Source organism: Lonchura striata, chromosome 8 (assembly GCF_050655825.1).
Source record: "Lonchura striata isolate lonStrDom1 chromosome 8, ASM5065582v1, whole genome shotgun sequence".
Taxonomy (NCBI): domain Eukaryota; kingdom Metazoa; phylum Chordata; class Aves; order Passeriformes; family Estrildidae; genus Lonchura; species Lonchura striata.
The window spans coordinates 15,855,771-15,883,614 of record NC_140710.1 but is presented as its reverse complement, the minus strand read 5'-3'; the positions used below and the strand labels follow the sequence as shown (position 1 = coordinate 15,883,614).

Sequence of the window (27,844 nt, the reverse complement as noted above, 5' to 3'; positions counted from 1 at the left end):
ATAATCCAACCCTCCTGAGGGGGTGCAGAGTGAACAAATTAAAGTCTGCAAAAACCATAACCCATTTAGCCTATAAAACAATATTACTATTAATTACACATTTGAGTCTCAAATCCTCTACCATTTTAGAAATTAAGTACCTTTCTCCAAGTTATTTCTGTTAATTCACTCCTGACATAACTAGTGTAAAATGCACATTTAAGATCATTTTTCATCTTCATCAGTTTGGTTGATTATGGAAAAGGACTGATGCATTCCTAAAAAGGTGAAGCTACTGGCCAAGTCAATTACTTGCTGATTTAACTTTTCAACACAGCTTCCTAATTTAGAAAAAAGCTTTAAAGAAAATGCTCATTTAATCTGATAAAAATTATTAGACTGCAAGTTTTAAGTGTCAAATTCTGGCATAAAGTGTTCTTTAATGTTAGGTTATGAAGTCCAGACAGGCCTATTGCAATTATTAACACAAGTCTTGCCACAGGGGTGTAAGTCAATACATTGTAATTTAATCACATGTACCACAGCTAGCTCTGTTGATGAACCATGTCAATTCCTATGGAACTGTTATACAACTCAAAATTAATTAACAGAGTTTGGAGGAGTTACATACGGACATTATGAAACGCTGTTCAAGCAGCACTGGTCTGCACATAAATACAACTAACCAGTTTAAACTAAACATTTCTAGAACTACATAGAAAGCAATTGGTTTTACCACAGTTTGGTTCCCTGAGAAGAAAAGTGCTCCAACTACAAAGGTCTTTGGAATGCCATCTGTACAGTGGATAAACATGCACCTCTTGCACTGCTCCTGCAAAGACATCTACTTTCATGTTGATCAGACTTGTTTGGGCATTTTCATTAAAAATAATATTACATTCCACAAAACTAACAGTGGAATGGGAGCAAGAGATGACTAAAAGTAGTCTAGTACTAAAACTAGTTTTATCTGTGATGATTTGTTATTACAAACTGGAATGCAGTTTGTTAGCACACTTCTTGAACACAAGGTCATTAAGGGCAGTTTACTTCATCTGCTTAACCCGTAACTGAGGTTGGTTGTTGAAAACTGTGTTATGTTAAAGTTTTAAAATATATTTTTGGAAAGAATGCTAACCTCTTCTTTCCCCAGGGGAATAACATGTTTTTGGTGAACATGATAAACATAATGAGAATTAAAACTTCAAATATAATAAAACAGCGCACAGCAGAAGAATGAAGTCAGGAAACATTTTATTTCCATCCAGTTTTGCAAGTATTAAGGATGGCATAAGAGTTTATCCCACCACTATGATTTATGAAATTATTACATCCCTAGAAGAGGCAAAGCTTATAATGCTTCCTGTCTTTTCCTCCCAAATGCTTATAAGTTGTTTGATTATTTAGTTTGTTGTATCTGTGTCTTTCTGTCCCTATCTAATACAAACCTCAAATCTCCTTCATCCTCTCCCCAATAACTGGTGTGGAGAAGCTGCACTGAGGCAGTCAGTAATGAGAAGTTATAAAAATATTAATCAGCAACATACACTACACTAACACCTGGGATGCTCACAACATACAGAAGACAACTTTGCAACTATACTGTGTTCTGTTTGCCATCATTGTTTCTGAAGATCAGAAATGTAAGATTATTTCTCTAGGACATGTGCACAACCGTTACTTCAGATTATTCTGATTCCTCCCAATTTATAGGCAACAATTAATTTTGTATTTACTATTTTTAAGACAAAATGCTGAAACCAGTTCTAGGTATTTAATAGTAGGATTCAAATGGCATCTTCCACAATTATAGAATTAATGCTTAGTACTTGTCAAAATCTTTTAAAAATTAAGTTATGTTGAAAAATTACTTTCTGTATACCCCATGCAATTAAACGGCTCAAATAGTTTAAACTTTTAATTTAATAAATCCTAAATTAAAGAAGAGTTCATATTTAGAAACTAATTCCAGACAGTTCTTAGACCTCATATGACAGGAATAAAACTATTTTAAATCATCACTCTCAACATAAAAAATTCTCATAGGAAAGAAGTATATACACTCTCACTAAAGCCAGGCAGTCATCTCTTCTTTTTCAATACTACCATAAACATTTAGCTGAATTATTTCAATCAGTATAACCTAACCAACAATTCATGTTCCAAAATTCAAACATGTTTACCTGTAAAAGGCTGCATCTTTTGTTTGAATATGAATAAATTTTTCTTTTCCAATACAATCAACTCAGTTCAATGCATTTAAGACTGATTTTTAAATTGCTCTCTCCTTCACTCCTCTCTACCTATACAGATCTTTAGAGAGATATTAAGCAAGACTTGTAGAATGCAACGATGCAGAGTTTCATTTTAAACTTAGGACTTATCTGAGCATGCCTGCAAACGCTCTCTTACACGAGGTGGAAGTGTTTTTAACAACCTTTCTTCTACAATTAGATTATTTCGCTTTAAGAGCTGACATTCTTCCAGTTCAGCAGGAAGTGATTCAAGATAGTTTCCAATGAGCTCTAACTGAACAAGATTCAGTAGCTGACCCACAAAAGGGGACAAATTCATCAGACTGTTATTTCCCAGAAGAAGAAATTGCAGCTTTTTGCACTGAAATAATCCATCAGGCAGCATTTCAATCTAGAAAAAGGAAAGAGAAGAACAAAAATAAAGTACATTAGAAGGTGTTAGCCTAAGTGCAGCTGCATGTTTTGACATTTCCTCTTTTTATTTTAGGGTAAAAACCCCTCTTAGTTTATGAAAAGAAGAGTGTAACTCCTCTATCATTATGTGATCAAGTGCTTGAGAGCACTACAATGGTTTTATTATCCCTGTTTTCTTACAAAGCTGCTCAGCTCCTGGCAGAAGCCAAGCCTGGAAGGAGGAGCACATCCACGCGTGCACACAGAACTGCACGCAGACGTGTGCTGGTGGCGGGGAGAGGAAGAGCCTACTATTCCTAAGAATCCCTTATTGAAGAAAGCACAGACTGTGGAGAGACATTAGCAGCTCCTGTGTTGTGAAAGCTGTACAAGCAGTTATCTGTGCAGTACAGTCGTCCTTGCCCACCCTACTGACACCTAACATCCAAAACCAGCTTCACCAATGTGAGCAAAGGAGTCACAAGCCTGAGCTCCACACTAATAAGCCAGACAGTTTAGCACTGATTGTGAGGTTACCAACCATAATTATTTCCCTCTTCCCAGTCATACACCTGAGCTGCTCATCAACCACCTGTTCATTTACTTTAATCTTCAGTTTGACATTTTAAGGTAAAGAGTAAACACTGTTCACTTCCACTAAAATACTACATAGGATTGACAACTGCAGGGAAAGGAAAGATCTGTTTCTGCAGCCATGCTAACCTATACCTTCTCTGGATCAAAGCCCTTAAGCAGCTACAAATCAGGATAGTATTATTCAGCATTATGTGAGCTTTGCTGATACCAAAGCTTTAGTAATTAAACAAGCACCACCCCTTTTTTCTGGTTTTACTTTAATTGTGAACACCGCAAAAGCTAGAGGCTATTCCAGAAGAAGTAGCAGCTTAAGTCTGTTTTTGGTTTTGAGTAGTAATTCAAAGTTCTACTTACATGGTTTTTTGTCAAAGCCAAGTACTGCAGGTTGGTCAGATAACCGATTTCTTCAGGGATGGAGGTTAGCTTATTATAGCTAAGATCCAAATAGTGTAACTTTCTACAAAGAAATAGCTGCAATGGAACATTCTTAATATTATTATAATTTAGATACAACTGTTCCAGGTTTGATAATGCACCAATCTGCACTGGGACATATGAAATACTGTTGTGCCACAATTTTAAGCAAGAAAGATTTTTAAGATGTTGGAAACTAATTATTTCTTCCACTGTTCTGAGATTATTTTCTTTTAAGTCAATTTCATGCAAATTGTTTAGGGTAAAAATGGAATGGGGAATGCGCTCTAAATCACAGCAGATTAGTTCCAAGGTTCTCAGGTTTACCAGCTTCTTCAGGTTATTTAGCACTATCAGTTTATTTCCCTCATTGTTGATAGACAAGTGTTGTAAAGAAGGCAGAAGATCTGTAATCACTTGAGGTATACGGGAAAGGTTGTTTTTTAAGTGAATTGATCTCAGATTTTTTAGCCCCTGAAAGCCATCACTGTATATGGAGTTGTGATGATCTAGCATGAAATATCCTGTTAAACACAGTTCTTGTAGGTTTTTTAGATGAAAGACCCAAAATGGAATTCTTCCCATCTCACTAGACTTCAAACGCAAGGTTTTCAGAGTTTCTTCTAAAAAGCTGACTGCTGGATAATCCATCGTTAGTGATGTGTGATAAACATTGAGTTCTTTGAGATTGACAAGCTGGGTCACAGCTGAAGGAAGTTTGGCTTCAGGAATAAGTTCCAGGCTTAGAACTTCTATTTCTGTCAGTTCAAAGACACTGTCTGGAAGACCATTTAACATGAAAAGGTGAAGTTCAGTCTTGTCTTGGGAGTTTCTTACTAGTTTATTTCTCAGTTTTTCCACTGACCATTCATTGTTAAGATTTATCTGTTTGAGTTCATTTTCACTCAAATCAGACAGGAATATTGAGAATCGTTGGGAATAAAGAGGATCATACTGATCTGCCAAGTGAAGAATAAATGCGAAGTCATTCTTCACATCAGGTATATCAGTGTAATTACTTTTCTCTCTCAATTTCTCAAAAGAGTATTGTTTAAGTGAACTTCTTAACATCCACCACAAACTATAAGTACAAGTTAATCCATAGAAGATCACTAAAACAACATAAAATGAAGCCAAAACTTTAAAAATTTCTGCTAGCGAATAAACACACTGGTACCTTTTGTAGCCTGTAAAGGCTTGAACATTAACTACACAATCAATTTCAAGTGTAATAAACGATAAATAGTAGGGGACATAAATTACTATTATAACAACTACAAAGACTTTCACTATAATCTGTTTCATATACACTGTGTATACGACATCCTTTTCTTCGGCATGTACTCTGAATTTCTTCACTTTTTCAAATATAGCTTTAGCTTGTTCCCCTTCTTTTTTGTCGAGAACACTGGAATTTTCTCTTCCAGTTGTTTCCAAGCCATGTTGTGAATATGGCAGGGACTGTCTGCTGGCCCCTATGTCTCCTGAACTCTGAGGTGATGAAATCACTGTTTTTGATTTGGCTATCGGCAACTTCCTCGCAGACTGCTCAGCAACTGTTTCTGAGAGGGCACGCGTTGTCCAGGGAGAGTCAAAACACTTCTGAAGAACGGCTACAAAGTGCTCAAGCCTGGAACTTGTACTAGGATAGTAAAGCCAGAAATTACTGCAAGCTGCAAAAATAAAAGTATGCAAAAGCACTAGGTATGGAAAAAATTTGGCAAACCAGTGAAGCTGTCGCTCATAACATACTGCATCAATGTAGGAATACTGCTGCCGATGGAGATAATTCTGGATTTTAAGCGGGATAATTATCGGTGCTGTCGAGCTAGCTGACATGTTAAGGTTGGCTTTAACTAAATCCCAAGGCACAGCACAATGATTGTCAAATTCTAGCTTGCAAGGAAGACAACACAATACTCTGGTTTGAGTAAGCTGGAGAGCCCCAGCAAGCACAGCAACGAGCAGCATTATCATGGTGAGGTAATACCAGAAGACATCCCACCATGGTTTTAGTATGTGGTAAGATGACTGGGCATCTGCTAAGCATTTGAGTTCTGTTAGCGTGATCATGACTTTCACCTGTAAGAGAACAGCAGCTGGTACAAGAGAAAAAAAAAAAAAGACAAGACATTCTTAGAGAATTGTTAAAAACAATTTATCTCACCATGAAATACTTGAAGTTTAATATTGTTTTCACAGTTCTAAATATGTGTAACATGTGGCCTGGACTCCAGAGCATACCAAAAGGATCAAAGAACTTCTGGGACCTGACCCCAGCCATCATCTCATAGATTTATTTTAAGGAAAGGTACTTGGGAGTGCAAAAACTTAAAGAGTGAAACTAGCATGAGAGAAGGTATATTAAAACCTAACATTTGGGTACTGCTGCAGTATAAGCAACAAACAGGTATAAGTCAAAGAAATGGCAGATGTATTATGAGCGGTCCTTCACTACCATCATGAACTTACATAAGTGATATCTTATTTATGAAGAATTCCAGAATCAGAGCAGTACGTTAACATGATGGCTCTTGTAATTTAGAACTTTCTACCAGATTAAATAATTCTGCCCAATTAAAAATACTCAAATTCCCAAAAAGCCCTTCTTATATGTAACTCCACATATTCTACCATCAAGAGAATTAAGCATATTGGCAGAATTAAAATTAGGGTGGCACAATGTATTATTGCTCAATATTGCTTTATATATATATATATATATATATATATATATATATATATATATATATGACACATTCAGCTCCCAGAAGCATAGGTTTTATTCATACTTACTTTACTGATTAAAGACAATAAAAAACAGCAATGCTCAGTCAGGAGGTCTACACCTTTTAAAATTCCTTGGACATGACATCTTTACATTTGTCTTCATTCTGGATGGAGAAAACATTGAATAAGCTTATTTAATGGCTTAACATAAATAAAGAGCAAACATTTTAGCTTTCATTACAACTGCTGCCTCATTATGCCTCCATTAAGCTCTGCATTACTACAGCTACATGAAATGGAACAGGTTGTAAATATGTGATCATGCAGCATGCAAAGTCAAAGTTTTGCAGTCACATCAACACAAAAATCTCTGAACACCCAGGGAAACTGCCTACAGCTAAGCCCCATTTCAAAAAGGAAGTAATTTTTTTTCCCCCCAAATAACTGTGAACTTGTTACTTGGGAAACTGACCCCCAGCTGGCCACACTCTCCTTTCAGGCACTTGTAGAGACTGTGAAGCTCCCCCTGAACCTCCTTTTCTCCCAGATGAGCTCCCCCAGCTGCTCCTCACAGAACCTGTGCTCCACACCCTTCCCCAGCTCCACTGTCCTTCTCTGGGCTCACTCCAGCCCCTCAATACCTTTCTTGTAGTCAGGGGCCCAGAACTGGAAACAGCACTCGAGGTGGGACCTCACCAGTGCTGAGCACAGGGAAGTGCTCTGGTCCCCCTGGCTACACTGTTTTTGATACAGACCAGGATGCCATTGCCCTTACCTGGGCACACTTGACTCTTGCTTATAATATATTGATACTGTACCTTTCAATTTTAAACAGAGATTACAAACTGTTGTAAAAAGTCAAACAGTAGCTGAACCTGATTCTTACTCCACATTCAAGTGGAAAGAATGACCGAAAATAAATTAACCCTTCTTGTGATGACAAAGCTATTTATAATAGAATACAAAAACTTACCAGGCCCACCCAAGGGAAAGCAGCTGAAGAAGGACTGGATGGTTACAGTACACTCCTGGAAGGAAAATAAATTGTCATGAGATTGTGAAAAATTTGGACTCCAAAAACTGTGAGTATTAGAACAGCAGTTCATTACTGTTTCAACAACAGCATTTCAAAGAGCCAACATCTATGAGTAAAAGATCTAAAGATCTACAAGACGCCACCCCCTTCAAATTATCTACTTGTTCACTATCTGAAACTTGCTTATCCTAAAGTAGAGAACCTAATGGCTTCTCTCATTGTCCCCTTTCTAAGCACTAAAAGCCATTTAAGCTTAACAGTTTTTGCACTGACAAAGTTACAAGTTCTGCAGCTGAGATGCTCTACACAGCAGAAAAATAGAAATTTCTTTAATTGCTCCACTTCAACTTCCAAAGCATATCCCAAATGCCTTTAAAATGAGTTCTTTTGACATAATTCTTGTGGTTTGCATATAAATTTGTCAGTATAAAAGCACATAGAGATACTAAACCCATTCAAATGAAGGCTTTTATTCTGCAAAGAATACCTGGATCACATCTTGACTCAAGCGAAACATGCTTGATTTGAATGTAAACAAAAGAAAATCAAAAACATTTTTTCCCTTCCAGCCTAAAATTTAAACCAGTCAATTCTTCTTGCTTGAAGTTTGTTATAAAAATGAAAGACCTGGGACCTCTGTTAAAGTTATAAAGAACACACTAAGATTAATATATTGAATGATGAAACAAAGTAAGATCAAAAGGTAAAAATAGCAAATTTTTAATAAAGAAAAACACTTGAAAAGTCAAAATTATCACTAAATTGGCTGAGAGTTTAACATAGTGTGAAAGGTCTAATGAGCAATTTGTCTTTTCCTGACAAATGTGTAAACCTCATCAGGGACTTGGGAAGATATTAATGTTTCAAGATTATTTATATAACTAAATGTTTACTGGAGTATTCTTGGGGAATAAGCATATCTGCTCAGTACAAAGGACAAAATTCAGAGTACAATAAAACAGTTAACGCTCTTCGATAAAGCACTTTCCCTAAAATTTAAAAAAAGAAGAACAGAAAATGAAACTTAAGCCAATTCTGTGAAAATCATTTTGGTATACTTAAGAGTATGCATCACTCAATACACCTTTTTCAACTAATGACATAATGCTAAAAAAAAAGTGCTTTGTTTTTGCACAGACTGAGAACTCAGTCTGAAGCTGACCCATATAACTTTGTGAGGTTTGTTTCTATAAAATGCTTTGTCACCTCTCTGCCTTGCAATGAAAAGCTGTTAGTCCCCATTCCAGAAAAAAAGAATACATTCTTTTTTACAACACTTTCCAGCAGAAAGCAAATGTCACAATATTAAGTATTTAAATACTTGAAAGCAGGCCTGGTGAGTGGCTACTTTTTCAAGTCTTCCAATGAAGAATGTGTATCCATTACTAGTCTCTGTTTATGAAATAAAGCTTCCCATTGGAGGCGTACACAGTATATACAATTGTAATATAAATGTGAATTATTGATGATAATTTTGCTGAAGACATTTTTCTTTCAAATCCTATCTGTACGCCAAGAGTGGCTAATCAAATAGAATAATGCTGAACTGTAACGGATTTGATAAACCTCATCTCCAGCAGCTTTCAACCCATATCAAAGCCATGAAAGCTTTTCAAAGTGGCCTAACTCAATTGGCAATCTTTCTTAAAAGAAGAAAGAATGAAGCTTAGCTCCAGGCAAAATGATGACTTCAGGAGAGTTACTCCAGACCAATACAGAGACATAGGCCAGAAAAATAAAGTAATAAAGATCACTAATATAGAGGTAATTTTTAGTTACTTCAAGACTTATTAAATCAGAGCAACAGAAACATATCCAGAATGTGAATAAAAGACTCTAATTTTGAAAAATATTATCTATAAGCATCAGACAGCCACCAGAGTTAAATATACAGTTATAGTTATAAGACTTCTAATGGTAAGAAAATACAGGAAAATGAAAGGTATACCAGCTTTGTTTTCATGTAATTGCATCAACATTACTGATATCTTTGAGAACAAGCTGTCTACTTGTCCAGAGACTCTAAGTCCATTTGTAGCCATGGTACTTTCTAAGATCCCTAATGAACCAAGCAGAATCTGGAACTCTGAATCAAATTTGAGCATTTCTAGTAAGCAATGTTTTTTACAGCTTTGCTGTCTCAGTACTATTCTCAAACTCAGAGATGCATTTTTAAAATATATAAATTAAGGTTAGAACTTAAAACTTGAGACATATCAGCCTCTAAAATACTGACTAAAATAAATATCAATGCAAGCATCTGTTCAGAAGAGAGTGCTTTATATTGATCATACAATAAATACTTACCTAGTTTCATTCCAACATTTAATTAATATATAATTTGTCCTCATTGGAAAATCTAGCACTCTTGTTTGCTCCATTAATTTACATTTCTCCAAGCAGCTGTATATTTCTATATTTGACTTTGAAAAGGAAATTATTGGAGGAACTTGCCAGCAATGATGCAGCTCTCAGAGCAGCAAAGGCTGTCCTTCACTAATACTCAAAAAAATACTTGCAGCAACAAGGGGCACCATCCTCATACAAACCTAATGTGTATGTCTTAAGAGCCTTATTGCCTCAATTTAAAAAAGGCAACAAAACCAGAATCAGAACTGCAAGACTAAGAATGCTCAAAGGAATGGTGACTTAAGAAAGGACAACAAAGGAGCGGGCTTTCTAGCATAAGAGAAAGAAGAATGAGAATACAGTGGGGATGGAGACAATGGGAGAGAACTGTATTGGAAATGTATCTACCTTCTTAGGCCAGAAGCACATAGTCCATCAGTGCTCAGCTAATGCTAATTGAAACCACAGGAGACAACTCTCTCCAGAGATGACTGCAGACATGCCATGCTGTCAAGCATTCCAGCCCAAATGTGCCAAGGAAGATACCAGGGAATTGGCACGGTTCACACTCTCAAGTGCTATCTAGAAGAACAGGCCTCCTTTGTCATTCCCTCATCTCCCAAGTAGGTTTTATAGTCAGTAACTCAGTTCTAAAGATACTACAGTCTTTACTTCCAAGTTCCAAAGAAATCTTGGAGCAAGTTTGGAACATTAAATATGAAAAGTCTCCTTGGTTCTTCACCTGTTCTTTCCTAAACAAGTATGATGACACCAAAATCAACCTCCTCAGTTCCAGCCTAGGTCTTTTAACTGCACCAGAAACCATCTCACACAACAGTACATCAAGTCCTTCATCCCAGAACTAGCACAGCTGACAAAGAGTCAGACACCTTCCAACTGCATAAAATAATATTTTCCAAGTTTGCTTATTATACCTTTTTATTCTTGTAACCATGTTTCTGGGAAGTATGACTGCATAACCATAAGACAATGGTATCAGCAGTATCCCTCCACCATTCTGAATGGGTATCAATGGCATATATTTTATTTTGCATACCAAGATATGTATTACAATAGAAAATTAATTTTTATCCCTCTAGTTTCCGTAAGTCAGAGAGATATTATGTCAATTCATCGTGCTGCCATGCTCAGGACATCAGAAAGCAAAGCAGAGAGAACATCAGAGAATATTCACAACTTAAATACTATCAGATTTTTCTACAATCAGATTATTTATAGTATAGCTTATTATCTTCAGTCTTCAAGAGCAGTAACAATACAAAGGACCCAGCAGCATAAACCAGTAAGAATTATATAACAAGAGACCCTCTTTCCTGGGGAAAAGGCAAGGAATTGCTCAGACACCCTCTTTCCATTTTCACTGTTCTTCTCAATAAAACCATAAATGGCCAAAGACATTTGAAACAGCCAAGACAACTTCAGTAACCTTACTGGAAACCAGTCTGAAATAAGAGAATATTCTCAGAAGGAAGAACTTGGAAATATGTCCACAAACCTGAACCAGCTCTGAATTAATTTCTCAAGCATCATCAAGAGTGCTGCTGTCACAGCAGAATAAAGTACACTGACTACAAATCCTACTTAAAAAGTCAAGGAAGCATTTGTGTCAATTTTGTCATCCACAAAATATCATGTTGCTATAACTAGGCTATCAACATCATTTGTTACATGGCAATGTAATACCACAATGTACTCAGGTATTAACTAAAGCAGGTTCATATTCTGATTTGCATCTTCTAAGTAAAGGAATAAGGAATTCAAACACACTGCATTTAGACAATGATAGAAGGTGCCAACATTTTCCATACTACTTCTACAGAGAGCAGAATACTAAAATCCAGTGGTTATAATTATTCAGAACCTCCATTCTACATTCATTTCCTAGCTCAAACATTGCTTTCCAGTACAATACCCATACCTAACCAAGTTAATAATTTACTTCTGACAGCTGGATCGCTTCATACAAGTAATTTTCTTTCTTTCCAACTCAAACTTAACAACTGTAAAATTAGGGTGACATTTCTGCCATTCTCTAAAAATTATTTAAAGGAGGAATATTATACACTAATAATTTCTTACTAGGCATTTAGCTCTTTTGGATTGTACTAAGTTTCTGTTTGGTTCTGAGAGCTAGAAATACATGCTATTCCTTCTCCTAATAATGGCCAAACAGTTATCACCTTTGTCTGATCTCAGAAATATTAATTTGTATTTGCAGTCCTCATTCTATCTAGAATAATTCTGATGTTTCCAAAATGTGAACGGTTATCTAGTACAATAACTTAAAATTTCAACATTTGGCTGAAGAAATGATACCGAAGTTTTTCAACACTTACAGACTGCAGCATTCTCTTAGGATAGCAGATGCTGAGAATGGAAACAGCAACTGAGGCCATAAAAAATATATACCAAATGTATTCTATCTCTGCAAGATAATTATTACCATGTAGAAATATAGCCACAAGATTCAAGATTGGTCGAAAAATAGTCGTTTTAAGTTTTCCTGATGTTGCGTATTAATGGAGAACCTTCTAGAAGGGAATATTATTATTTCCACAGACAAGAACTTAATTGCATCTAGGAAAATGTAATTATCAGGGCAGCAATACAGAAACACATTTCACTCTATTAGTTCTGACATCAGAAAGCTGATTTAGATTTTCAGTAGTGGCTCATATCTCCTTTTAGAAGGAGCAGGTTTTCATCTTGTTTAACAGGAAAGAGTTACTCGGGAATGCCAGCCTGACGAGCAGAAACTCGACTCTAGATGTTTGGTCTAAACAGCTAAAATAGAATAATAAGAACAGATAAATTGATTTCCAATTGATATCTGACGCAAACTCAGACACTCTTTTTGTATGCAAGCTCTCCTGAAACTCATTATCTTTTTGAAGAATATCCCCACCCCAAAATAAGACAAAGAAAAACTTGAGACTGGAATCAAATACAAGCCTGCTTGAAATGGAAAATGAACAGGCTTTACCAATCCTCCAGCAGTGTGCAATCTGGCTGCACAACACCCTCAGCCTCTTAAGTATCTTCCTATTCATATTGCTTTGCATGATATATTTACTAATTGGATAAAGAAACTGGCTACATCTCTTCTTTTAATAAAATGAACAGACTGAAAGACAAATTTCACATTGCACAACCTGTGTGGCAGTGTATGTACAAACTGCATGCCTAAACATAACTGTACAGTTCAGAGCTGCACATATGCATGGGATCAGGAGAGCTGAAAGCTGTGCTGTACCTATCAGAAACATCTCCTAGAACAATGCTAAGTTTCAGAACCACAAACAAGTGATCAGACTTGAATTCTACAGTAAAGCCACAGTAATCCTACTTTGTTTCCTGAACAAACACGAAGTTAGTTCAGGACCTCTGTTCACGCGTTGTACTTCCATCAAACCCAAGTGTGCTGTGCTAGTTTCCAACTGCGCAAAATTTCCTTTTTTGAGCAGGCTGTCTGAAGGGACCCAACAGCTGGGAAGGTTTTTCAGATAGCAGTATTAATCAGAAACACACTTTGGTAGGAAGCCAAGTTTAAGAACTACAAAAACAAGAGTCAAGGTTTTATCATCACCTGAATCAATTAAGAACTTTGAAGTAAAAAACCTCAAGCCCTATATTTGTAAGAAACTAAATAATAATTTGAAGTAAAGCAGACACTGCTTTTAACTCCTCTTCGGTAAAGCGCTTGAGTATTGACATAACCCATCTCACTTCAATTAAGCAATAATTTTCCCAACTTTGTAGTCAGTATCACTGAAAAGTTAGTATTTAAACAATGTTAATGTTTAATAAAAAGTGTTTATTTGGAAAAGGCACTGTAAAACCAACAATCAGTTTCACACTTGCATTGGCATAGGTTGGAAATTAAAGTTTATCTTGTGAATAATTTAAACACAAGCTAGAAACAAACAGTTTTTAGTTAAAAATTTTCAAATTCCCTCCCTTCTTCAAATATTTTGGATTACATAACAAATGCGCACCAAGATTTTGCTTTCATTCAGATGGAAAAATTAGTTCAAAGGACTAATACTTCAGCATTAAAAACAATGTGCTATTGTTAAATTTCAGCTCAGTAGCTCCTCATATTTGGATGCAGATCATTTTTTAGCTACCAGAAAGTAGCTAAATAAATATTTCACAACCTGAACTAGTCACAGAATACTGGTATTTTCCCCAGAAAACTAAGGCAATAATGTCTGGGAAATAAGGGGTTACATTTTCTGGGGTTTGAAATAAGAGCTCTAAAAATCAATGTCACTTTAACTAAGCCTGAGCAAACTACATGACCACAGTTTTGTAGCTGTTGTGTCACAAAACTGAAACTTTGCTAAGTAAAATCACTATTCAAACTACTGTCTCACAAAGAAATAAAGTGTTTGTAACAATGCCTAAATTCTACTCACAATTAGTAGCAACCAGATTGTGTTACTACCATATTCTAATTGGTATCACTGGACCCCTTACCAGCATTTTAATCCCTTTAGTTTCTCACAGGCAACTAAATTCTCAATTTTAGAGTAAGAATTTGCATTCCATTTTACAGCATCCAAACGTACTTGGAGGCTGAGCCCTTATGGTGGAAATGCAGTCACATAATTTATTTCAGTGTGTGCAAATACATCATTTTGAAACAGAGCAACACCAATGAGAATTAAATTGAAAAACTCCATTACATGTTCTCCACAATTCCCTTCTGATTGTTGAAAGACCCTAGAATCCTCATAGGTTTACATTAGAGGAGAGTATGTCAGCAGTGTCCCTTGAACTGCATTTGTAACAGCTTTACTGAGAGCTGCATTATCTGCCTTCCTTCCAATGTACTACACCACTACAAAGCACATATTTTCATATTGGTAAGTCTAAATCAAATAGCTGGGAAACTATTCATAAGTATTATGACCCTTTAGTTCAATAGTGAATTACAATTTGATTTCAACAAGCTAAAAATTAAATCCAGAATTCACTGGTAGCAGACTAACAACTCTTGGGGAAAATAATCCCCAAACCCAAGCATAAGTACAATAAACTGAAGCCCACTCACCAAGTCTGGTAAAGCTCTAACTGGAATGTTATAACCTATACCACTTTAACATTAAAGAAAGCATATGTAAACTTCAGAATATTAATTCTACTTTACATTTCTCAACCTTCTACATGGCGACCCATGATATCTGAACCAAATAACTTCGTGACCACAGCACAGACTGCTAACTTACCTTTAAGAAGAGTAACTGCAAAAGCAAGTGGCAGAGTAACACTATTTACATGACAAAAGCTGAACAGCTGTTACAAGAATGCCTAAGGATAAATACAGCCCACCGGTTAGCGCTTAGAATACAGAGAGCAGCATGAAACATTTAGATAGGCAGCACAGAGACCCATAAAAACCACACCTTATCCCCTTAGTCACATGAAACATCCATTTCTAATCCTAGCTGAGTAAAGCTTTATGGCTTTAGCAGTAGGTATTGTAAGCTGAAGTAGCGTTATTAGTGCCACAGTCTCTCGCTACCTGTAGCACATCAGGCAGAGCAAGCACAGCAGCAGCTAAAGCAAGACAAGATTTCCCCTTCCATCCCCCTTCAGAAACCCCTAAGAAAAATACTTCTTTGACAATGACATACTGCTCTACAAGGTTTGTTTTACAATGCTGAAATACTGATGGATGTTTCTTTAGCACTGTTGATCCCTCTCTAAAAATTATTCAACCTGTTTTCATTAACTTCAAACAACAGCTGTATTGGTAACTTGCAATAAACAAAATGCAATTTTCTCCTCATAAAAACCATGTTTTCCTGAAAAAGGAAACAAATACAAGCCAGACCAGCAACTCCCTTCTCTCAAAAGCATAAGGGAACTAGCAAGTTAATACAGCACTATTTCTAAAAGTTACATGAATCCTACTGAAGTTATAAGTCAACTGCATTATGTGAATGTAAAATAAAGCAGAATGTAATAATATATGCTAGTGTAAAACTCTCCAATAAACATTTGTTATCTGGCTACAACAGAATGCTTTAAACACTCAAAAAAACTCTTTAAAAATCCCCCCTGTATCACATATTAACTACTGCTTCTCTTCCATAATCATTCTCATTTCATTTCATGTCCTTTGCGCTGTTCAGGGCCAAAGATACTGAAGGGAACTTATCTCTTCTATTCTCCACACTGTCATCTGAGCTACATGGATTCTGAAGAAAAGCTACATGGATTCTGAAGAAAACATGTACAATATAGATAGACAATACTTAATAAATTCTACAAGTACTGTAAGATTTCACTACTTAAACCTCATGGGCTTTTCTTCACCCCTCTCTTTAAGTTAAACAAGACAGGCCAGTAAGGCCTAATCTGTTGCCCTTCCTGCTAGGAAGGTACTTAAGAAAAAATTCCAAGATACCTAAAAGAATTGATGCCTTACCTTATCCTTCCAGCAAACAAAGAAAGCTGAAAGTCAGCAGAAGATATAGCATAAAGACTTGAATAAATAATAATAAACCACATCACTTCCAGCTTGTTCGAGGACTACCTCACAGGTATAGTTTTAAATGACCCAAATAGGGGCCAATTCAAACACAGTTTACCTGACCAGCATAATTAATTACATTATTAATATAAAATTAAGCTTTAGGGAAATCTACTTTAATCAGTCCTACATAACTAGTCAACTGCAGCATTCACTAGTGTCAAATTCTGACCCAAAGCCAGGAAGTTGCCCCAGTTTCCCTGAGAAGACGGGCACAAAGTCTGCCTGGCGCCACTTGCACAACTCGGCCAGGGCGCAAAGAGAAGCTGCTATAAGATCCCTGACTAGCTGGGACGAGAACGCATTGACCAGGCAGGAGAAAGGAAGACAACGACAAACAGGACGGTTTTTGTTCGACACGCAGAACTGTCAGGCCTCAACACGGAGTTAACTCTTTTCTCCCTTGCGCGGAGGCTGGGACTTGCTCCCGCCTGCCGCTGGCTCGAGGGCAGGTGCCGCCGGCACTCCGGGGCCGAAGGGCGGCTGCTCGCCCAGCCGGGCGAGCCGGGCACGGAGGAGAGCGGCCCCAGGCGACCTGTAGCGCCCGGGTCACTCGAGGACACGCGCAGATATCGGTTACGCAAACCACAGAGCGGTTTTCGCCGAGCTCCGCCCGCGGGCCCCGCGGCGGCCACGGACGCGCTCGGCGCCCCACGCCGGTCCCCCTCTGCCTCGGCTGGCCCGCGGGGCCACGGCAGGTGAGCGGCCCCGCTGCCGGGCGCCGCCGAGGGACGGGGCGGCCGCCACGCAGCCTCACCGGCTCGCCCGACGAGCGGCGCCGGGCACCCCGCAGGACGGCAGCGCCCTCCCGCTCCGCTGGCGGAGGGGCAACCCCGGGAAAAGCGGGGACCGCGAGAGCTGCCCTCGGAAAGCCCCGCGCCGCGCCGCTCCCCTCCTTCCGCCCGTGCTCCCTCGCTGGCCGGGGCCGCGGGGCACCTGTCAGCGGCGGCCGCCCCTCCCTTACCTGCCGCCGCCGCCCCCGGCCCGCCCGCGCAGCGGCGCTGGGTCCGCGCGCCCCGTCCGCGCGGCAGCCGGCGGCGCAGCGCGAGGCACCGGCTCCAACCGGCGCGTCTGGGGCGGGCCCCGCCGGTGTCACGTTACCGCCCGCGCAGCCAATGGGCGCGGCCGGCGGCGCCGCTGACGGGCCGGGGCGGGGGAGCTGCGGCGGACAAAAGCGCCGCGCTCGGCCCCGGCCCGGCCCCGCCGCTCACCTGCGGAGCCGCCTCACCGCGCCTCCCGGCGCACCGGGGAGCTCCCGGTAGCCCGGCCGGCTCAGAGCCCCTTGCTGCCGGCCCGCAGGCAGCGGCCCCCACCTCCGTGCCGGCGTTTAAATAACCCGAGCGTTGGAAGAGGTGGAGGAAGTGAGAAAGCCATTGTCGCCGGCCGTTAGCAAATAAAAATAGACACGGTGCCACTTGCGAAATGCAATTTAATCCCACCGGAGGCTTCGGCTGGGACGGGGTGCGGATCCCGGAGCGGCCCGACCCGCGCTGGGGCGGGCGGAAGGATCGGGGCTGGGGATGCGGGGAGCGGCACCGCGCGGGTGCGGTCGGGATGAGCTCCCGCCCCAGCCGCGGCACCGCCGCTGCCAATGTCCTGCTGCACCGGGGGGCTCCTCCCGGGGCCAGGGACACCCAACACCTTTCTGACAGGAGCAGTTAAAAGTCTGTTCGGCCAGGCTCTTCTGTGGCTCTTTATTCCACTGTAAACCCGATATCGGTATTATAAAGTTCACAATTAAACACAACGTTTTTAAAAAGTCATAATTCATTTGACTTTCCTACTTCACCTCCTCCAGTGGGCAGTGCAGCTCCCTTCTCCAGCTGTCAGAAGTGGCCAGTTCTGCTGCGTAAAGGCATGAAAGCCTGAAGGAAAAATTTGATTCCTACCTAGATTTCTACAAAAACTGGGACGAATGGGCTCTGTCTCCCTCCTCTTAGTCATGCAAACAGCTCAATCTACTCAAGTAATTGTCCTGACATATTTTCATTATTAGTAGCGCCATGGCGAGGACCTAGTATAAACTCTATTTACAGTACACTCTATTTACTCCTTACACTGGCTCTGCTATGGTAATGTTTATTCTCTGTCTAGTCATCAATTTCGTGGAAAAAGAGACTATTTTCAAAATAACGCTTTTCCTCCGTGAAACACGAAAGTCCTTTTCTCTGCAGCTGTTCAAATCTGCCTTCATTTTAAATAGCAAAGACACTAAATTTTACAAAAGCTAACAATTTTTAACTTGCATTCACAGTTTTCAAATACGTATTCAGTACACATTTAGCTAGTAGTGTTAGTTTCAATTTAAAAGAGATATTAAAATAAATAATACTTTTGAGGAAGCACCAGCATTGCACTGGAGCCAAAAGTGAAAATAATGAAAACAAAAGAGAACCTCACTTTTTAATGCAAACTTGTAGAAATACCAATGAAGAGGTGTGTTGAAAGAAAAAAAAAAACAAACAAAAAAAAAACAAAGACCGTTTGTTTTTCTAGTTTGCAGTCCCGGTGGTAGCCTAGCAGGGAATGTATTTGTTTTAGGCTGATGGTTTCTACTTAGGGTATGTACACTGATAGTAATCTAACCTCAGAGAAACAGCTGCTGTCACCACAAAGATGTCAACATCTGTGGCATTGTCTGCAATTACCGCTCCAAGAGTCGTTGGTGAGGTTTGGTAAACAGCAGAGAACAGGCCAGTCTCTTCCCAGGAGACCAATTCCCTTTTGTCTCATGACCTGCCACCTCCTTAGCTGGCTGCATCATCAAGACAAATTTTCTGCTCTATTAGGGTTTCCCTGAGGAATTTTTTAATCCGTTTTACAGGGACTATTTCCCCCTTCCATGAGCAAAATAAATAAAAGTACATCTTGTTTTATAATCTTGCTTTCTACTAAAACAAAAATGAAAAGTCTTTCTCTGGGATCTGCCATATTTTCTTTTTGTCAGCAATATACTAGGAAGACAAATTCATGTTTGACTAAATTACAAAACCAAGATTGAATTAAGTCAGAACACGGAAGTTAATGCTCATAAGGTTCATAATTTCTTGAGCAGAAGATTGCAGCAAAGTTATCTAGGTTTAGTTCTTTACTCTGGGTAAATATAGATACTGGATAGCTCATAGGGAAGCACAAGGGGAGGACTAAGCCTGTCAGTCACACCATACCAATCTCTGAGCAAAGGAAATATTTGGTTAACGCCTTACTCAAAACCAGCACCATTTTAGCAGTGCAGCTACTCACTGTATACCTAGCCAATCAAGCTCATCTTTAAGTCAGCTTAGTGACAATTATTTCAGGATTAATTTCTTCCAGTCTTTTTCAAGCAGCATTATCTGGAAAATGTTCTTCAAGCTCCAACACCCATTCTATTTGTTTGTGACAGCCATCTATAAGATACTGAAAGACAACAGCTTGACAATACTGTGAAAGTTGAGCTTCCTTTCACACATTCTGCCATCCCCTGATTTTTTAAACTTGCTATTTAGATGTCACAAACACAACTATATGTATATGTATATATATGAAATAATTATTTCAAATGTTATGCTTGGTGTGACTATTGGGTATCCAGAGCATCTGCTTCAACCCCTTCATTTGTACAATTTTGGGAAATCTCATGTAGTAAGAAAGGGAAAGCTATATAGGAAAGTGCTGTATATTTAAAAGGGCAATACAGTCAGAATTTCACTTTAAAATATTTTCTATTGAAAATTCTTTTTGATATTACAGAGATTATAGTTCTCTTGTCTTTTAGCCCTCCAGCAGTGTTTGGAGTTGCAGGAGCAGCAGCATCTTGATCGGTGATCATGCTGGCAGCAGTATCTGAAGCTGAGCCTGTTCTGTAAATAAAGCACCCTATGACAATTGCTTTGCAATCACCAAGTGCATTTCTGCCTATCTGATTCTCAGGATCCTGTCTTTAGATTTGAATAGCTACAGCTGCATGTTTAGGTGAAGCATGAACAATCGGACCTCAACTCTTTAACTCCTAAAATTCCATACTACCATTTATTCTACTCAAGAGAATAAAAAACATGTAAGCTTCATAGTTATTAATATAGTTTCATTTAATTACCTGGTACATCCTTATTATCTTACTTGCTCTTTCTGGCATTTGCTAAAGCTTCTTTGTCTTCTACTGACAATGTATAAATCACATGTTCCATACGCTCCAGGTCATTGATTCCTGGTGCTCGAAATGACAAACAAAGGCTCTCCTGCAGGGACGGGAATTTTAGAACAACACTTCCCTCTGCCGGACCCGCGGGCAGTCACAGCTCTGCCTGCCCGAGGGACCTGCGCTCCTTCCTCTGCCTCTCGCTCCGACAAGACCCTGCTCCTCCCAGGCCGCGCGGGACAGTGCGGAACTAGCAAAGCTCCAAAGAATTCATCTGATGAATAGGATAATCATAAAAATTTCATCGAGTATCAACTGGACAGAAATATCAATATACTTTCTTCTCAAGACAGGAATATCTCAAAGCCATAGATAATGTGAAAACGGGGAGTCTCAGGGTCTGACACTTCATATTCCCTCCAAAATCCTGACAGCTTTATGCCAGATGAAATTAGAACAATATTTAAAAATACCATTTACCCAAATAATCAGGCATTTATTTCTTTGTAGTGTGTAAATATATAGGGCCATGCAGGAGAAAAAAAAAAAAAAAAAAAAAGGACAGTTAAGAAGAATTTCCTGCGCCTCTTGTGACTATGAAAACTAAGACAGCGCTACAGTGAATTTTAATTGAATGACACACTTCCTACCTGGCTATCTGTTCCAAATTGCTTGCAATAATCAGAGTATGACATTTTACAAGGGGGTTGATGGAAGCTGCTATATTCAGATACAGCTGTCTTGACTTCAAATCATTTAGTGGTTAGAATATTGTCAGCTGAGGCTGAACATTAGAAGGAAAGAGACAGAGAACTGCAGAGATACATGAGTAAGACTGTGCTTAAATCTCACCCTTCACAAGGACAGGACCTGGTCCCAGTGCAGTGCTCCTAACACGTGCTCCTAACTCATAAGAATACCACTGTAAAACATAATTAAGCATTTTACTGAACAAAGATTCTGTTCACATACTCTGCTGAATGAAGTCTTTTAGTGGGCTTCAAAACATAGGAAGAAGATGAATAAGCTGAAGATAGAAGAAGGGGAGTAGAAAATACAGATACAATTCTAAAACAAAATTCCCTGTGAGTGGAATTTACTTTGAAAAGGCAGACAGAAAGACAAAGACTTTTTTTGTCCCACAGAAGAAATGTCAAAAGATTGGATCAAGGTGGTACTCAGTGTTGAAAGGCAGAACAGGTAAGAGTGCTGAAAGCCATACTGAGGTTAATTGGAATAAGCCACCATTATAAAACAGGAACTAGCTAGGTGGTTCTTAATCTGTGTTTAAGACAAAGCCCGTGCTAAGAACACAGAACGTCTGGTTAGAAATATCATATGAGAAGTATTTCACATGGAAAAAAATGTTTTCAAAGGGTTTGGAGAAGAAATATAGGCTTGAATAAAGAAACCAGAATGTCAGGATTAAGGAGGCATTCTGAGTAACAACAAAAGGGAAAGAAATAAAAAATCAAACTCAACTGCATAAGGGGGCATAAGCAATGCTTTTCTAAGCAGGTTGTTTTCCAGTCATTGCCTTGCTTTTTCATGCTGAAGAATGGTGTTCTCTGTGTCATGTCAATGGTATTGAATTCTTGCCTCCTGGTGATCCTTGCATCTTGTTGATTATTTGTAAAGTCTCTGTCTGAGACTTTCCAAGGAACTTCTAAGGTGGACTCCAAGTAGACAGCATAAGATGAGAGTATTTGTCTTCCAAGACCTTTCAACACAAAATAAATGTTTGTTGGCTCTAGTAGTGCTGCAGGCATTATCAACTCACATTTGACACTTAATAGTGCATTACTTATAATTGCTGTGTGTCTGCTAGAATGCTACTAACAAATAATAATGATAAAAAAAATTAGTGCTTTGGAATTCAAATACCATTCACTCCTATTGCTCAAAAAATGCTTTGACTCCACTGTACAATTCTAGTATTGCAAGTAGAAGTTATAAAAAATGCAATTAAGAATCTAGCACTTGAAACACTACATTGCATGATTTTCTGCAGAAATATACTTCAGTGTATTCTTATGCAGATTCTGGTTTCTCTCAACTATCCTGGGCCTCTTTCACTTATATCTTATTTTTTACATTTCATTCACCTTGCACAGGGGACAGAAATTTACACCTAGTAAATATTTCATAAATGCTCAGCACTCTTGAAAAGTCTTGAATTTCTTGAATTCAGCACTTGTCTGGGGACAACTTTATGCTTGCTAGAAATCAGAAGTCCTCCAGTAGGGAACTCCTGACTGTGTTGTTTTATATCGTCACTGCTCTTTTGCTTGTTAGGCCTCAAACATGCATCCCTGATTTCAGTTGGAACAGCCCAAGAGAGTCACTCCCTTCAAGTTTTCTCATGTTGCTGATTATAGTCCCCAGCTAATTTTTCATCAGAAGTTGCTGTTGCCTCAGGTCTGCAGCCTGGTTTAGGTGTGATGTTGCTCCCCACTTTGGGGTTATCCAAACTAAGTGAATCAGTTAAACACTCTTAGTTACAAGGTTTCACTTTGCATCATTTTGAAACACTCAGTTTGGGATCTACCAGTATAGGCTGTTTCCCCTTTAACTTGCCCTTACAAAAAAAACAGTATCTGCTCCTCACCTTGCAGTCTCAGATCCTCAGGGAAACTGTTACATCAAAAGACCAAAGGCAAATTATTTGTCTTTCAGCACACATTTAATCTGGATCATCTCCTCATTCCCTTCAGTCTTCTTTTTGAATGTGTATTTTGAACTTGGTCAGTAATTTATCTGAAAAAATTATTCCCAATATCCCTTCAGAGAGTGTACACATCAATTCTTTACTATTTGAAGCCCACGCCAAAAAAAAAATGTCACCGAATCACTTTCTGCTAACTTGAGGAACTCATAAGAAAAAAATTTCTCTGCTACATCTCAAAGGAAACTTGCTTTATGTCTTCTAGAGAGCATGGGAAAAATAAGGCAAGAAGGTCTGTTATACCAAAATATCTTTGCCTCAATTCAAATACACGAAAGGTACTGCTGGAATTTATCAGAAAATACTTCCATTTTCATACCTTCTTTCATTTTTATTAATGGCATGATTCTACAGGGGAAAAAACCTAATTTTGTCCACAAACCCTCACTACATAAAAAATACTTTTTTTATAATACTTCTAAATTTTATAAAAAAGTCAAAGACCCATAGACACAATATAAGATCAGCATTGGTGGTATGAAAAATATCCAAATAAATTAATTGTTTGTGCTACTGCTAAGAAATGCTAGAGCTTTCCAACACCTGCTTCACTCTGCAGTTGCATTCAATTTTCTTTCTCATACTTTCATTAAAAATGTATGAGGTAATTTAAAATTGGAGTCCTCTCAGCACCTTCTAAGATTATCTCTTTAGAGGCAATAAAGCAAGTATAATCTGAATTCCAGGATCACATTAATTGGCCATTATGCCTTTTTTAAAACAGTGCCAAGCTTATACAGTAACTATTATCTGATAAGCAAATTGTAACAGTGCAGGCTACCAGGAAAGGAAAGAAAAACTCATTATTTTTTAATGAGAATCAAAATAAATGCTTACTGCACAACCTGTTATGGGGAGTTCCTTGGCATATATTTGGAATGTCTAATCACAAAACAATGAGTCATATACCTCACCCCAAATGACTGAAAAATCCTATGCATTTGTTTAATGCTCCATACTCTGAGTAATATGGAAAATTCTCACTGAAGTACTTCCAGCTTCCTAGATTTCCCTTATGCAATCCAGTGTTAGTCACACAGTGTGGGAGCAGAGTCACATCCCCTTCTCAATCCAGCTGCTGGCAGGACTCAGCCTTTAGGAATAAAGCTGGGCTTGTGAGATATTTGGGCTGTACTTCTTCATCTGTATTATCATACATTCTTTTCAAGATGGCACACTGATTCCTCATCTCCTCAAATAAGGATTTGCAAAGGACAAGATTCACTCTCTTTCTTGAGCAGGGCTTGCAGCCACAGCATAGCAGACTGTGAAGTGGCAGCAGGGCCATGGGCCAGGGGTAAGGATGGTCCCTCCCACCCAAGAGACTCCAAGTTATCCATGGCTGGGAGGTGTGTGGGTATCTGCCCAATCCACTGCACAGACATGCCTACAGGACACCGAGCTGCTGCAGAGCCTGCCTTCCTGTGCTTTTGCTTGAAAAGCAGGACTTGAAAAGCATAGCTGGGCAATTCTGAGGGAGAAAAGGAATTGAGGAAGAAAATGAGAAGAGGAATTGTGAGCAAAGAGATTCTCTCATCTGCTGTCCAGTGGATTTTGTAATGAGAAAAACAGGCTTTTGTCCGTTTCTTGTTAGTAAACAAATCTGTGACAAAGACTTGTATGTTCCATCAGTAATGAAATATTTTGTCTTTTCAATGAAAGAAATCTTTAGAGCCTTAAATTCATATAAAAAGGAAATTACCACACATATCTGCTTTTTGGAACTGCCACATATAAGGTTTTATTTTTATGATTTGTATAATACCACTTTGGAAAGTATTGGCTATATGCCAAGGGAAAGCTTATTTAAATTTTATGTTTTTCATTTCTACTTTGATTTGACCAAGATACAGTTTTATTAGAATCTTATCTACTGCAGCTGGGGCTGAAAATTCTGATGGACAAAACATAGCTGAAGTCAGCTGATTTTTTTATGGACTGTTAATAGTGTGCTTGGGCACCCAAATTCTGCCAAGTAATTTTGTCCTTTTCAATTGAACTGAAATCAGTTCAATTGAAAACCTCACTAATCAGTTTTGTAGTGTACAGACTCCTGACTTCCTTTCCTATTAAAAAAAAAAAAAAAAAAAGATGGATCATGATTATATGAAATTAGACTAAAAATGCATTAATTCCTACTTCTAATGAATGAGAATGTCTTAAGCTGCCATGGTAGACTTCTATCAAAAATTGCGGAGGCATTATTAAGCACTTACAAAATGAACAAGATACTTCCAAACTGAACCTCAGTACAAGATACTTGGGGTCCTTAAAAAATGTCAGGAAAATTAAATTCAGGTGATGGCAAAGATACTTTTAAAATACAGAAATAGGTATTATTTTTATGTATGAAAGATAAATCTAAAAAACCAAATGCCTCACCACACCTAAATTTATTACTTTAGCTGAGCCCTGGGTTTCAGGACTGATTTAATTTTATGAAAACTGTTGCATCCTCTATTCATCAGACAATGTATTTAAACATTAGGTCCAGTGTTCCTGTTTTTCTTGCTGTGCCAGAACTGCTAAAATTCTTTTAAGCCAGTGATCTTTGAAACAGAAGTTTTGGACCTACATACTGCTCAAAGTGTAGGAAAGCTGGACTGCTTACTCAGTTTCTCTAACACTGATGAGACAGGCCTCCTTCAAGACCATCTGACTGAAATGCAAGGTGAGGATTTGCTGCTTAAAGCACAACATACAATTACATTTTAAAAAAATTGTCGCTTTGGGGATACATTTTGAAAAGTTGCTACTGCACATAGGTAGCAACAATTCTCATAGTCATCCACAACTACAGCAGACTTGGATTGTTGCAGAAGTTGGACCTCTTTATAAATTTTCATAATTCCATTGAAATTTAAACAAAAACTCTTGCACCAGAGGCTACAGAATTGTAACTAAATGAACAGACACTACTGTCTTTGCCACATTAGTTAAACTGCAGTGGATCCCATTAACTCACATGCTCAAAAGATTCTGTTGCACCTACAAGAGTCACAGTCTTGCACTAGAAGAAATGTCGGTGCCAGTTGGAGCAGACAAGACTCAAAACCTCCTGGACTCCAGCAGACTGTCTCTGCTGATCTGGCAAACACTGAGCAGCACTTAGGGCAAGAACTCAAACAGTGCTTGTTTCATCATCTGAGGATGAAGCAGGAGAATCTTATCAACATCCCTTCAGCTGTCTGTATTATGGGCCTACAGCAGACAGGATGATGCAGAAGCCTGGGGAGTATCACAGTTCATGGATTACCCCTTGACATCTGCTTTGTACACAATTCTCTGAAAAATACGTGCATCAATGGAACAAAAGGCCAATGGTAGGCTAAAGTTTCTTTTTTCCCCCTTTTGAAGCTCCTCATGGCATAGCAGAGGTTGGGATCTGCTGCCCTCCAGTGCATGCTTGCAGATGTCCTGTCTGCCAGAAGACTGCATACTGCATTTGGAGACCACGAGAATTCTCAAGAAGTTTAAAAAAAAAAAAAAAAAAAAAGTGTCAAATTTTTGGTGTGCCTTATTTAGGATCTAAAATAATTGCTGGGACTTGTTTCTTAATTTTGCTATATTGTTCTGGCCTTGTCAGAGTATTTCTATATCCAAGTAGTGTTCTAGTTTGTTCTATGAAATTGGTTCTCTGCAATCAGCTCTTACTCTTTCATTTTCTATGAATATATACAATGATTGTGTACAAAACACAATACATATGGTAATGATATGCAAATAGTGTATACATCCTATTTTGTATCTGCATTCTGCCTGTAATTGTTATCTTTGTGATTCCTACTGACACATCAGAGACTAGTATCCACATTAAAAGGAAACAATGAAGACTTGCTATGGAAAGTATTTTCTCATTGGCTTGTACAGTTTTTTCAAAAATATTTATCTGTATTATTGAACATTTTTGTACAAGAAATGTATTCGGCAATATATCATGCCAGGCCCTTGTAAAATCTGAACCTGTGGGTTCTTTCGGCTCTGCAGAATCACAATGGGATTTAGCATAAAAAAATCAATTGGAGTTGTATGGCCTTTCTCTTAAACAATGATGTACGATGGTCTAAACGATCAGTACAAAGGTGTTGATATTAAGGCAAACCAGTTTTATAAAGATTTATAAGAGCAGGAAAAGTAGGCTGTAAAGACATTGCAAATATATACATATTTCTAACTGACTAATCAAATTTGGTGATGATGAGAAGTTGATTATAGGGAACTTTTTAATTTACAAATCGAGTAAGTCTCTGTTCTGATTGTGAAGGGGAACTTTAAAAATGCAGATTTTGTGAGTTTATCAAATGCCTTAAGAAATCTGGAAAATCTCATTCTTTTCCTTATAAGTGGTTAACTTAGGCATCAGATAATTTTTTTACGATTTGGACACTTTATTCCCTCCAGAAAGTCCAAAGCCCAAGAAAGGCAACCAGCCCAGTTTTCCCAAGGGAGCGGCAAGTTTTACGATACTTGGGAGATGCTACCTACGTGTGTGTGTGTGTAGCTCCATAAAACACCGGGGAGAGACATTTCTAAGCCTTGGTTCTGCCCTTGCTGCTCCGCACTGCGCGCAGTCCTCAGCAGCTCCTCGGCCGCACGGCGGGACGGGCGGACCCGGCCCCGCACTGGGGAGCGGGAGGGACGGGCGCTCTCCGCCCTCAGGGCGGCGGGAAGAACCCGCCCCGCA

The 27,844-nt window shown here is 38.8% G+C and overlaps 1 protein-coding gene and 1 long non-coding RNA gene across 3 annotated transcripts; both read right to left on the bottom strand.

Moving 5' to 3' along the window:
* Nucleotides 1-1,216: 1,216 nt before the first annotated feature.
* On the bottom strand, nucleotides 1,217-17,383 carry LRRC8B (leucine rich repeat containing 8 VRAC subunit B). 2 transcript variants are annotated; one of them, XM_021526551.3, is made up of 5 exons: nucleotides 17,280-17,383; nucleotides 7,342-7,396; nucleotides 6,435-6,532; nucleotides 3,579-5,737; nucleotides 1,217-2,625 (listed from the first exon to the last, which is right to left on the bottom strand). In XM_021526551.3, exons 4-5 carry the CDS (start codon nucleotides 5,709-5,711, stop codon nucleotides 2,353-2,355), a joined length of 2,406 nt encoding a protein of 801 aa, XP_021382226.2. In that variant the 5' UTR covers nucleotides 5,712-5,737; nucleotides 6,435-6,532; nucleotides 7,342-7,396; nucleotides 17,280-17,383; the 3' UTR covers nucleotides 1,217-2,352. The 2 variants fall into 2 exon arrangements, with proteins under 2 accessions (XP_021382226.2, XP_085442532.1); XM_085586406.1 differs by lacking the exons at nucleotides 6,435-6,532; nucleotides 7,342-7,396; nucleotides 17,280-17,383 and having other exon boundaries at nucleotides 3,579-6,361.
* Nucleotides 17,384-21,407: 4,024 nt separating this feature from the next.
* LOC146766755 (uncharacterized) lies at nucleotides 21,408-27,836 on the bottom strand. The gene is made up of 2 exons (XR_014957070.1): nucleotides 27,646-27,836; nucleotides 21,408-22,155 (listed from the first exon to the last, which is right to left on the bottom strand). It is a non-coding gene; the product is annotated as an uncharacterized LOC146766755 (long non-coding RNA).
* Nucleotides 27,837-27,844: the final 8 nt, after the last annotated feature.

Excerpts from the sequence above, each read along its gene's own strand:
- LRRC8B (XM_021526551.3), bottom strand. The coding sequence starts at position 5,711 with ATGATCACGCTAACAGAACTCAAATGCTTAGCAGATGCCCAGTCATCT. Across the intron at positions 2,626-3,578 it reads TGGCTTTGACAAAAAACCAT|ATTGAAATGCTGCCTGATGG; the intron begins GTAAGTAGAACT and ends TCCTTTTTCTAG.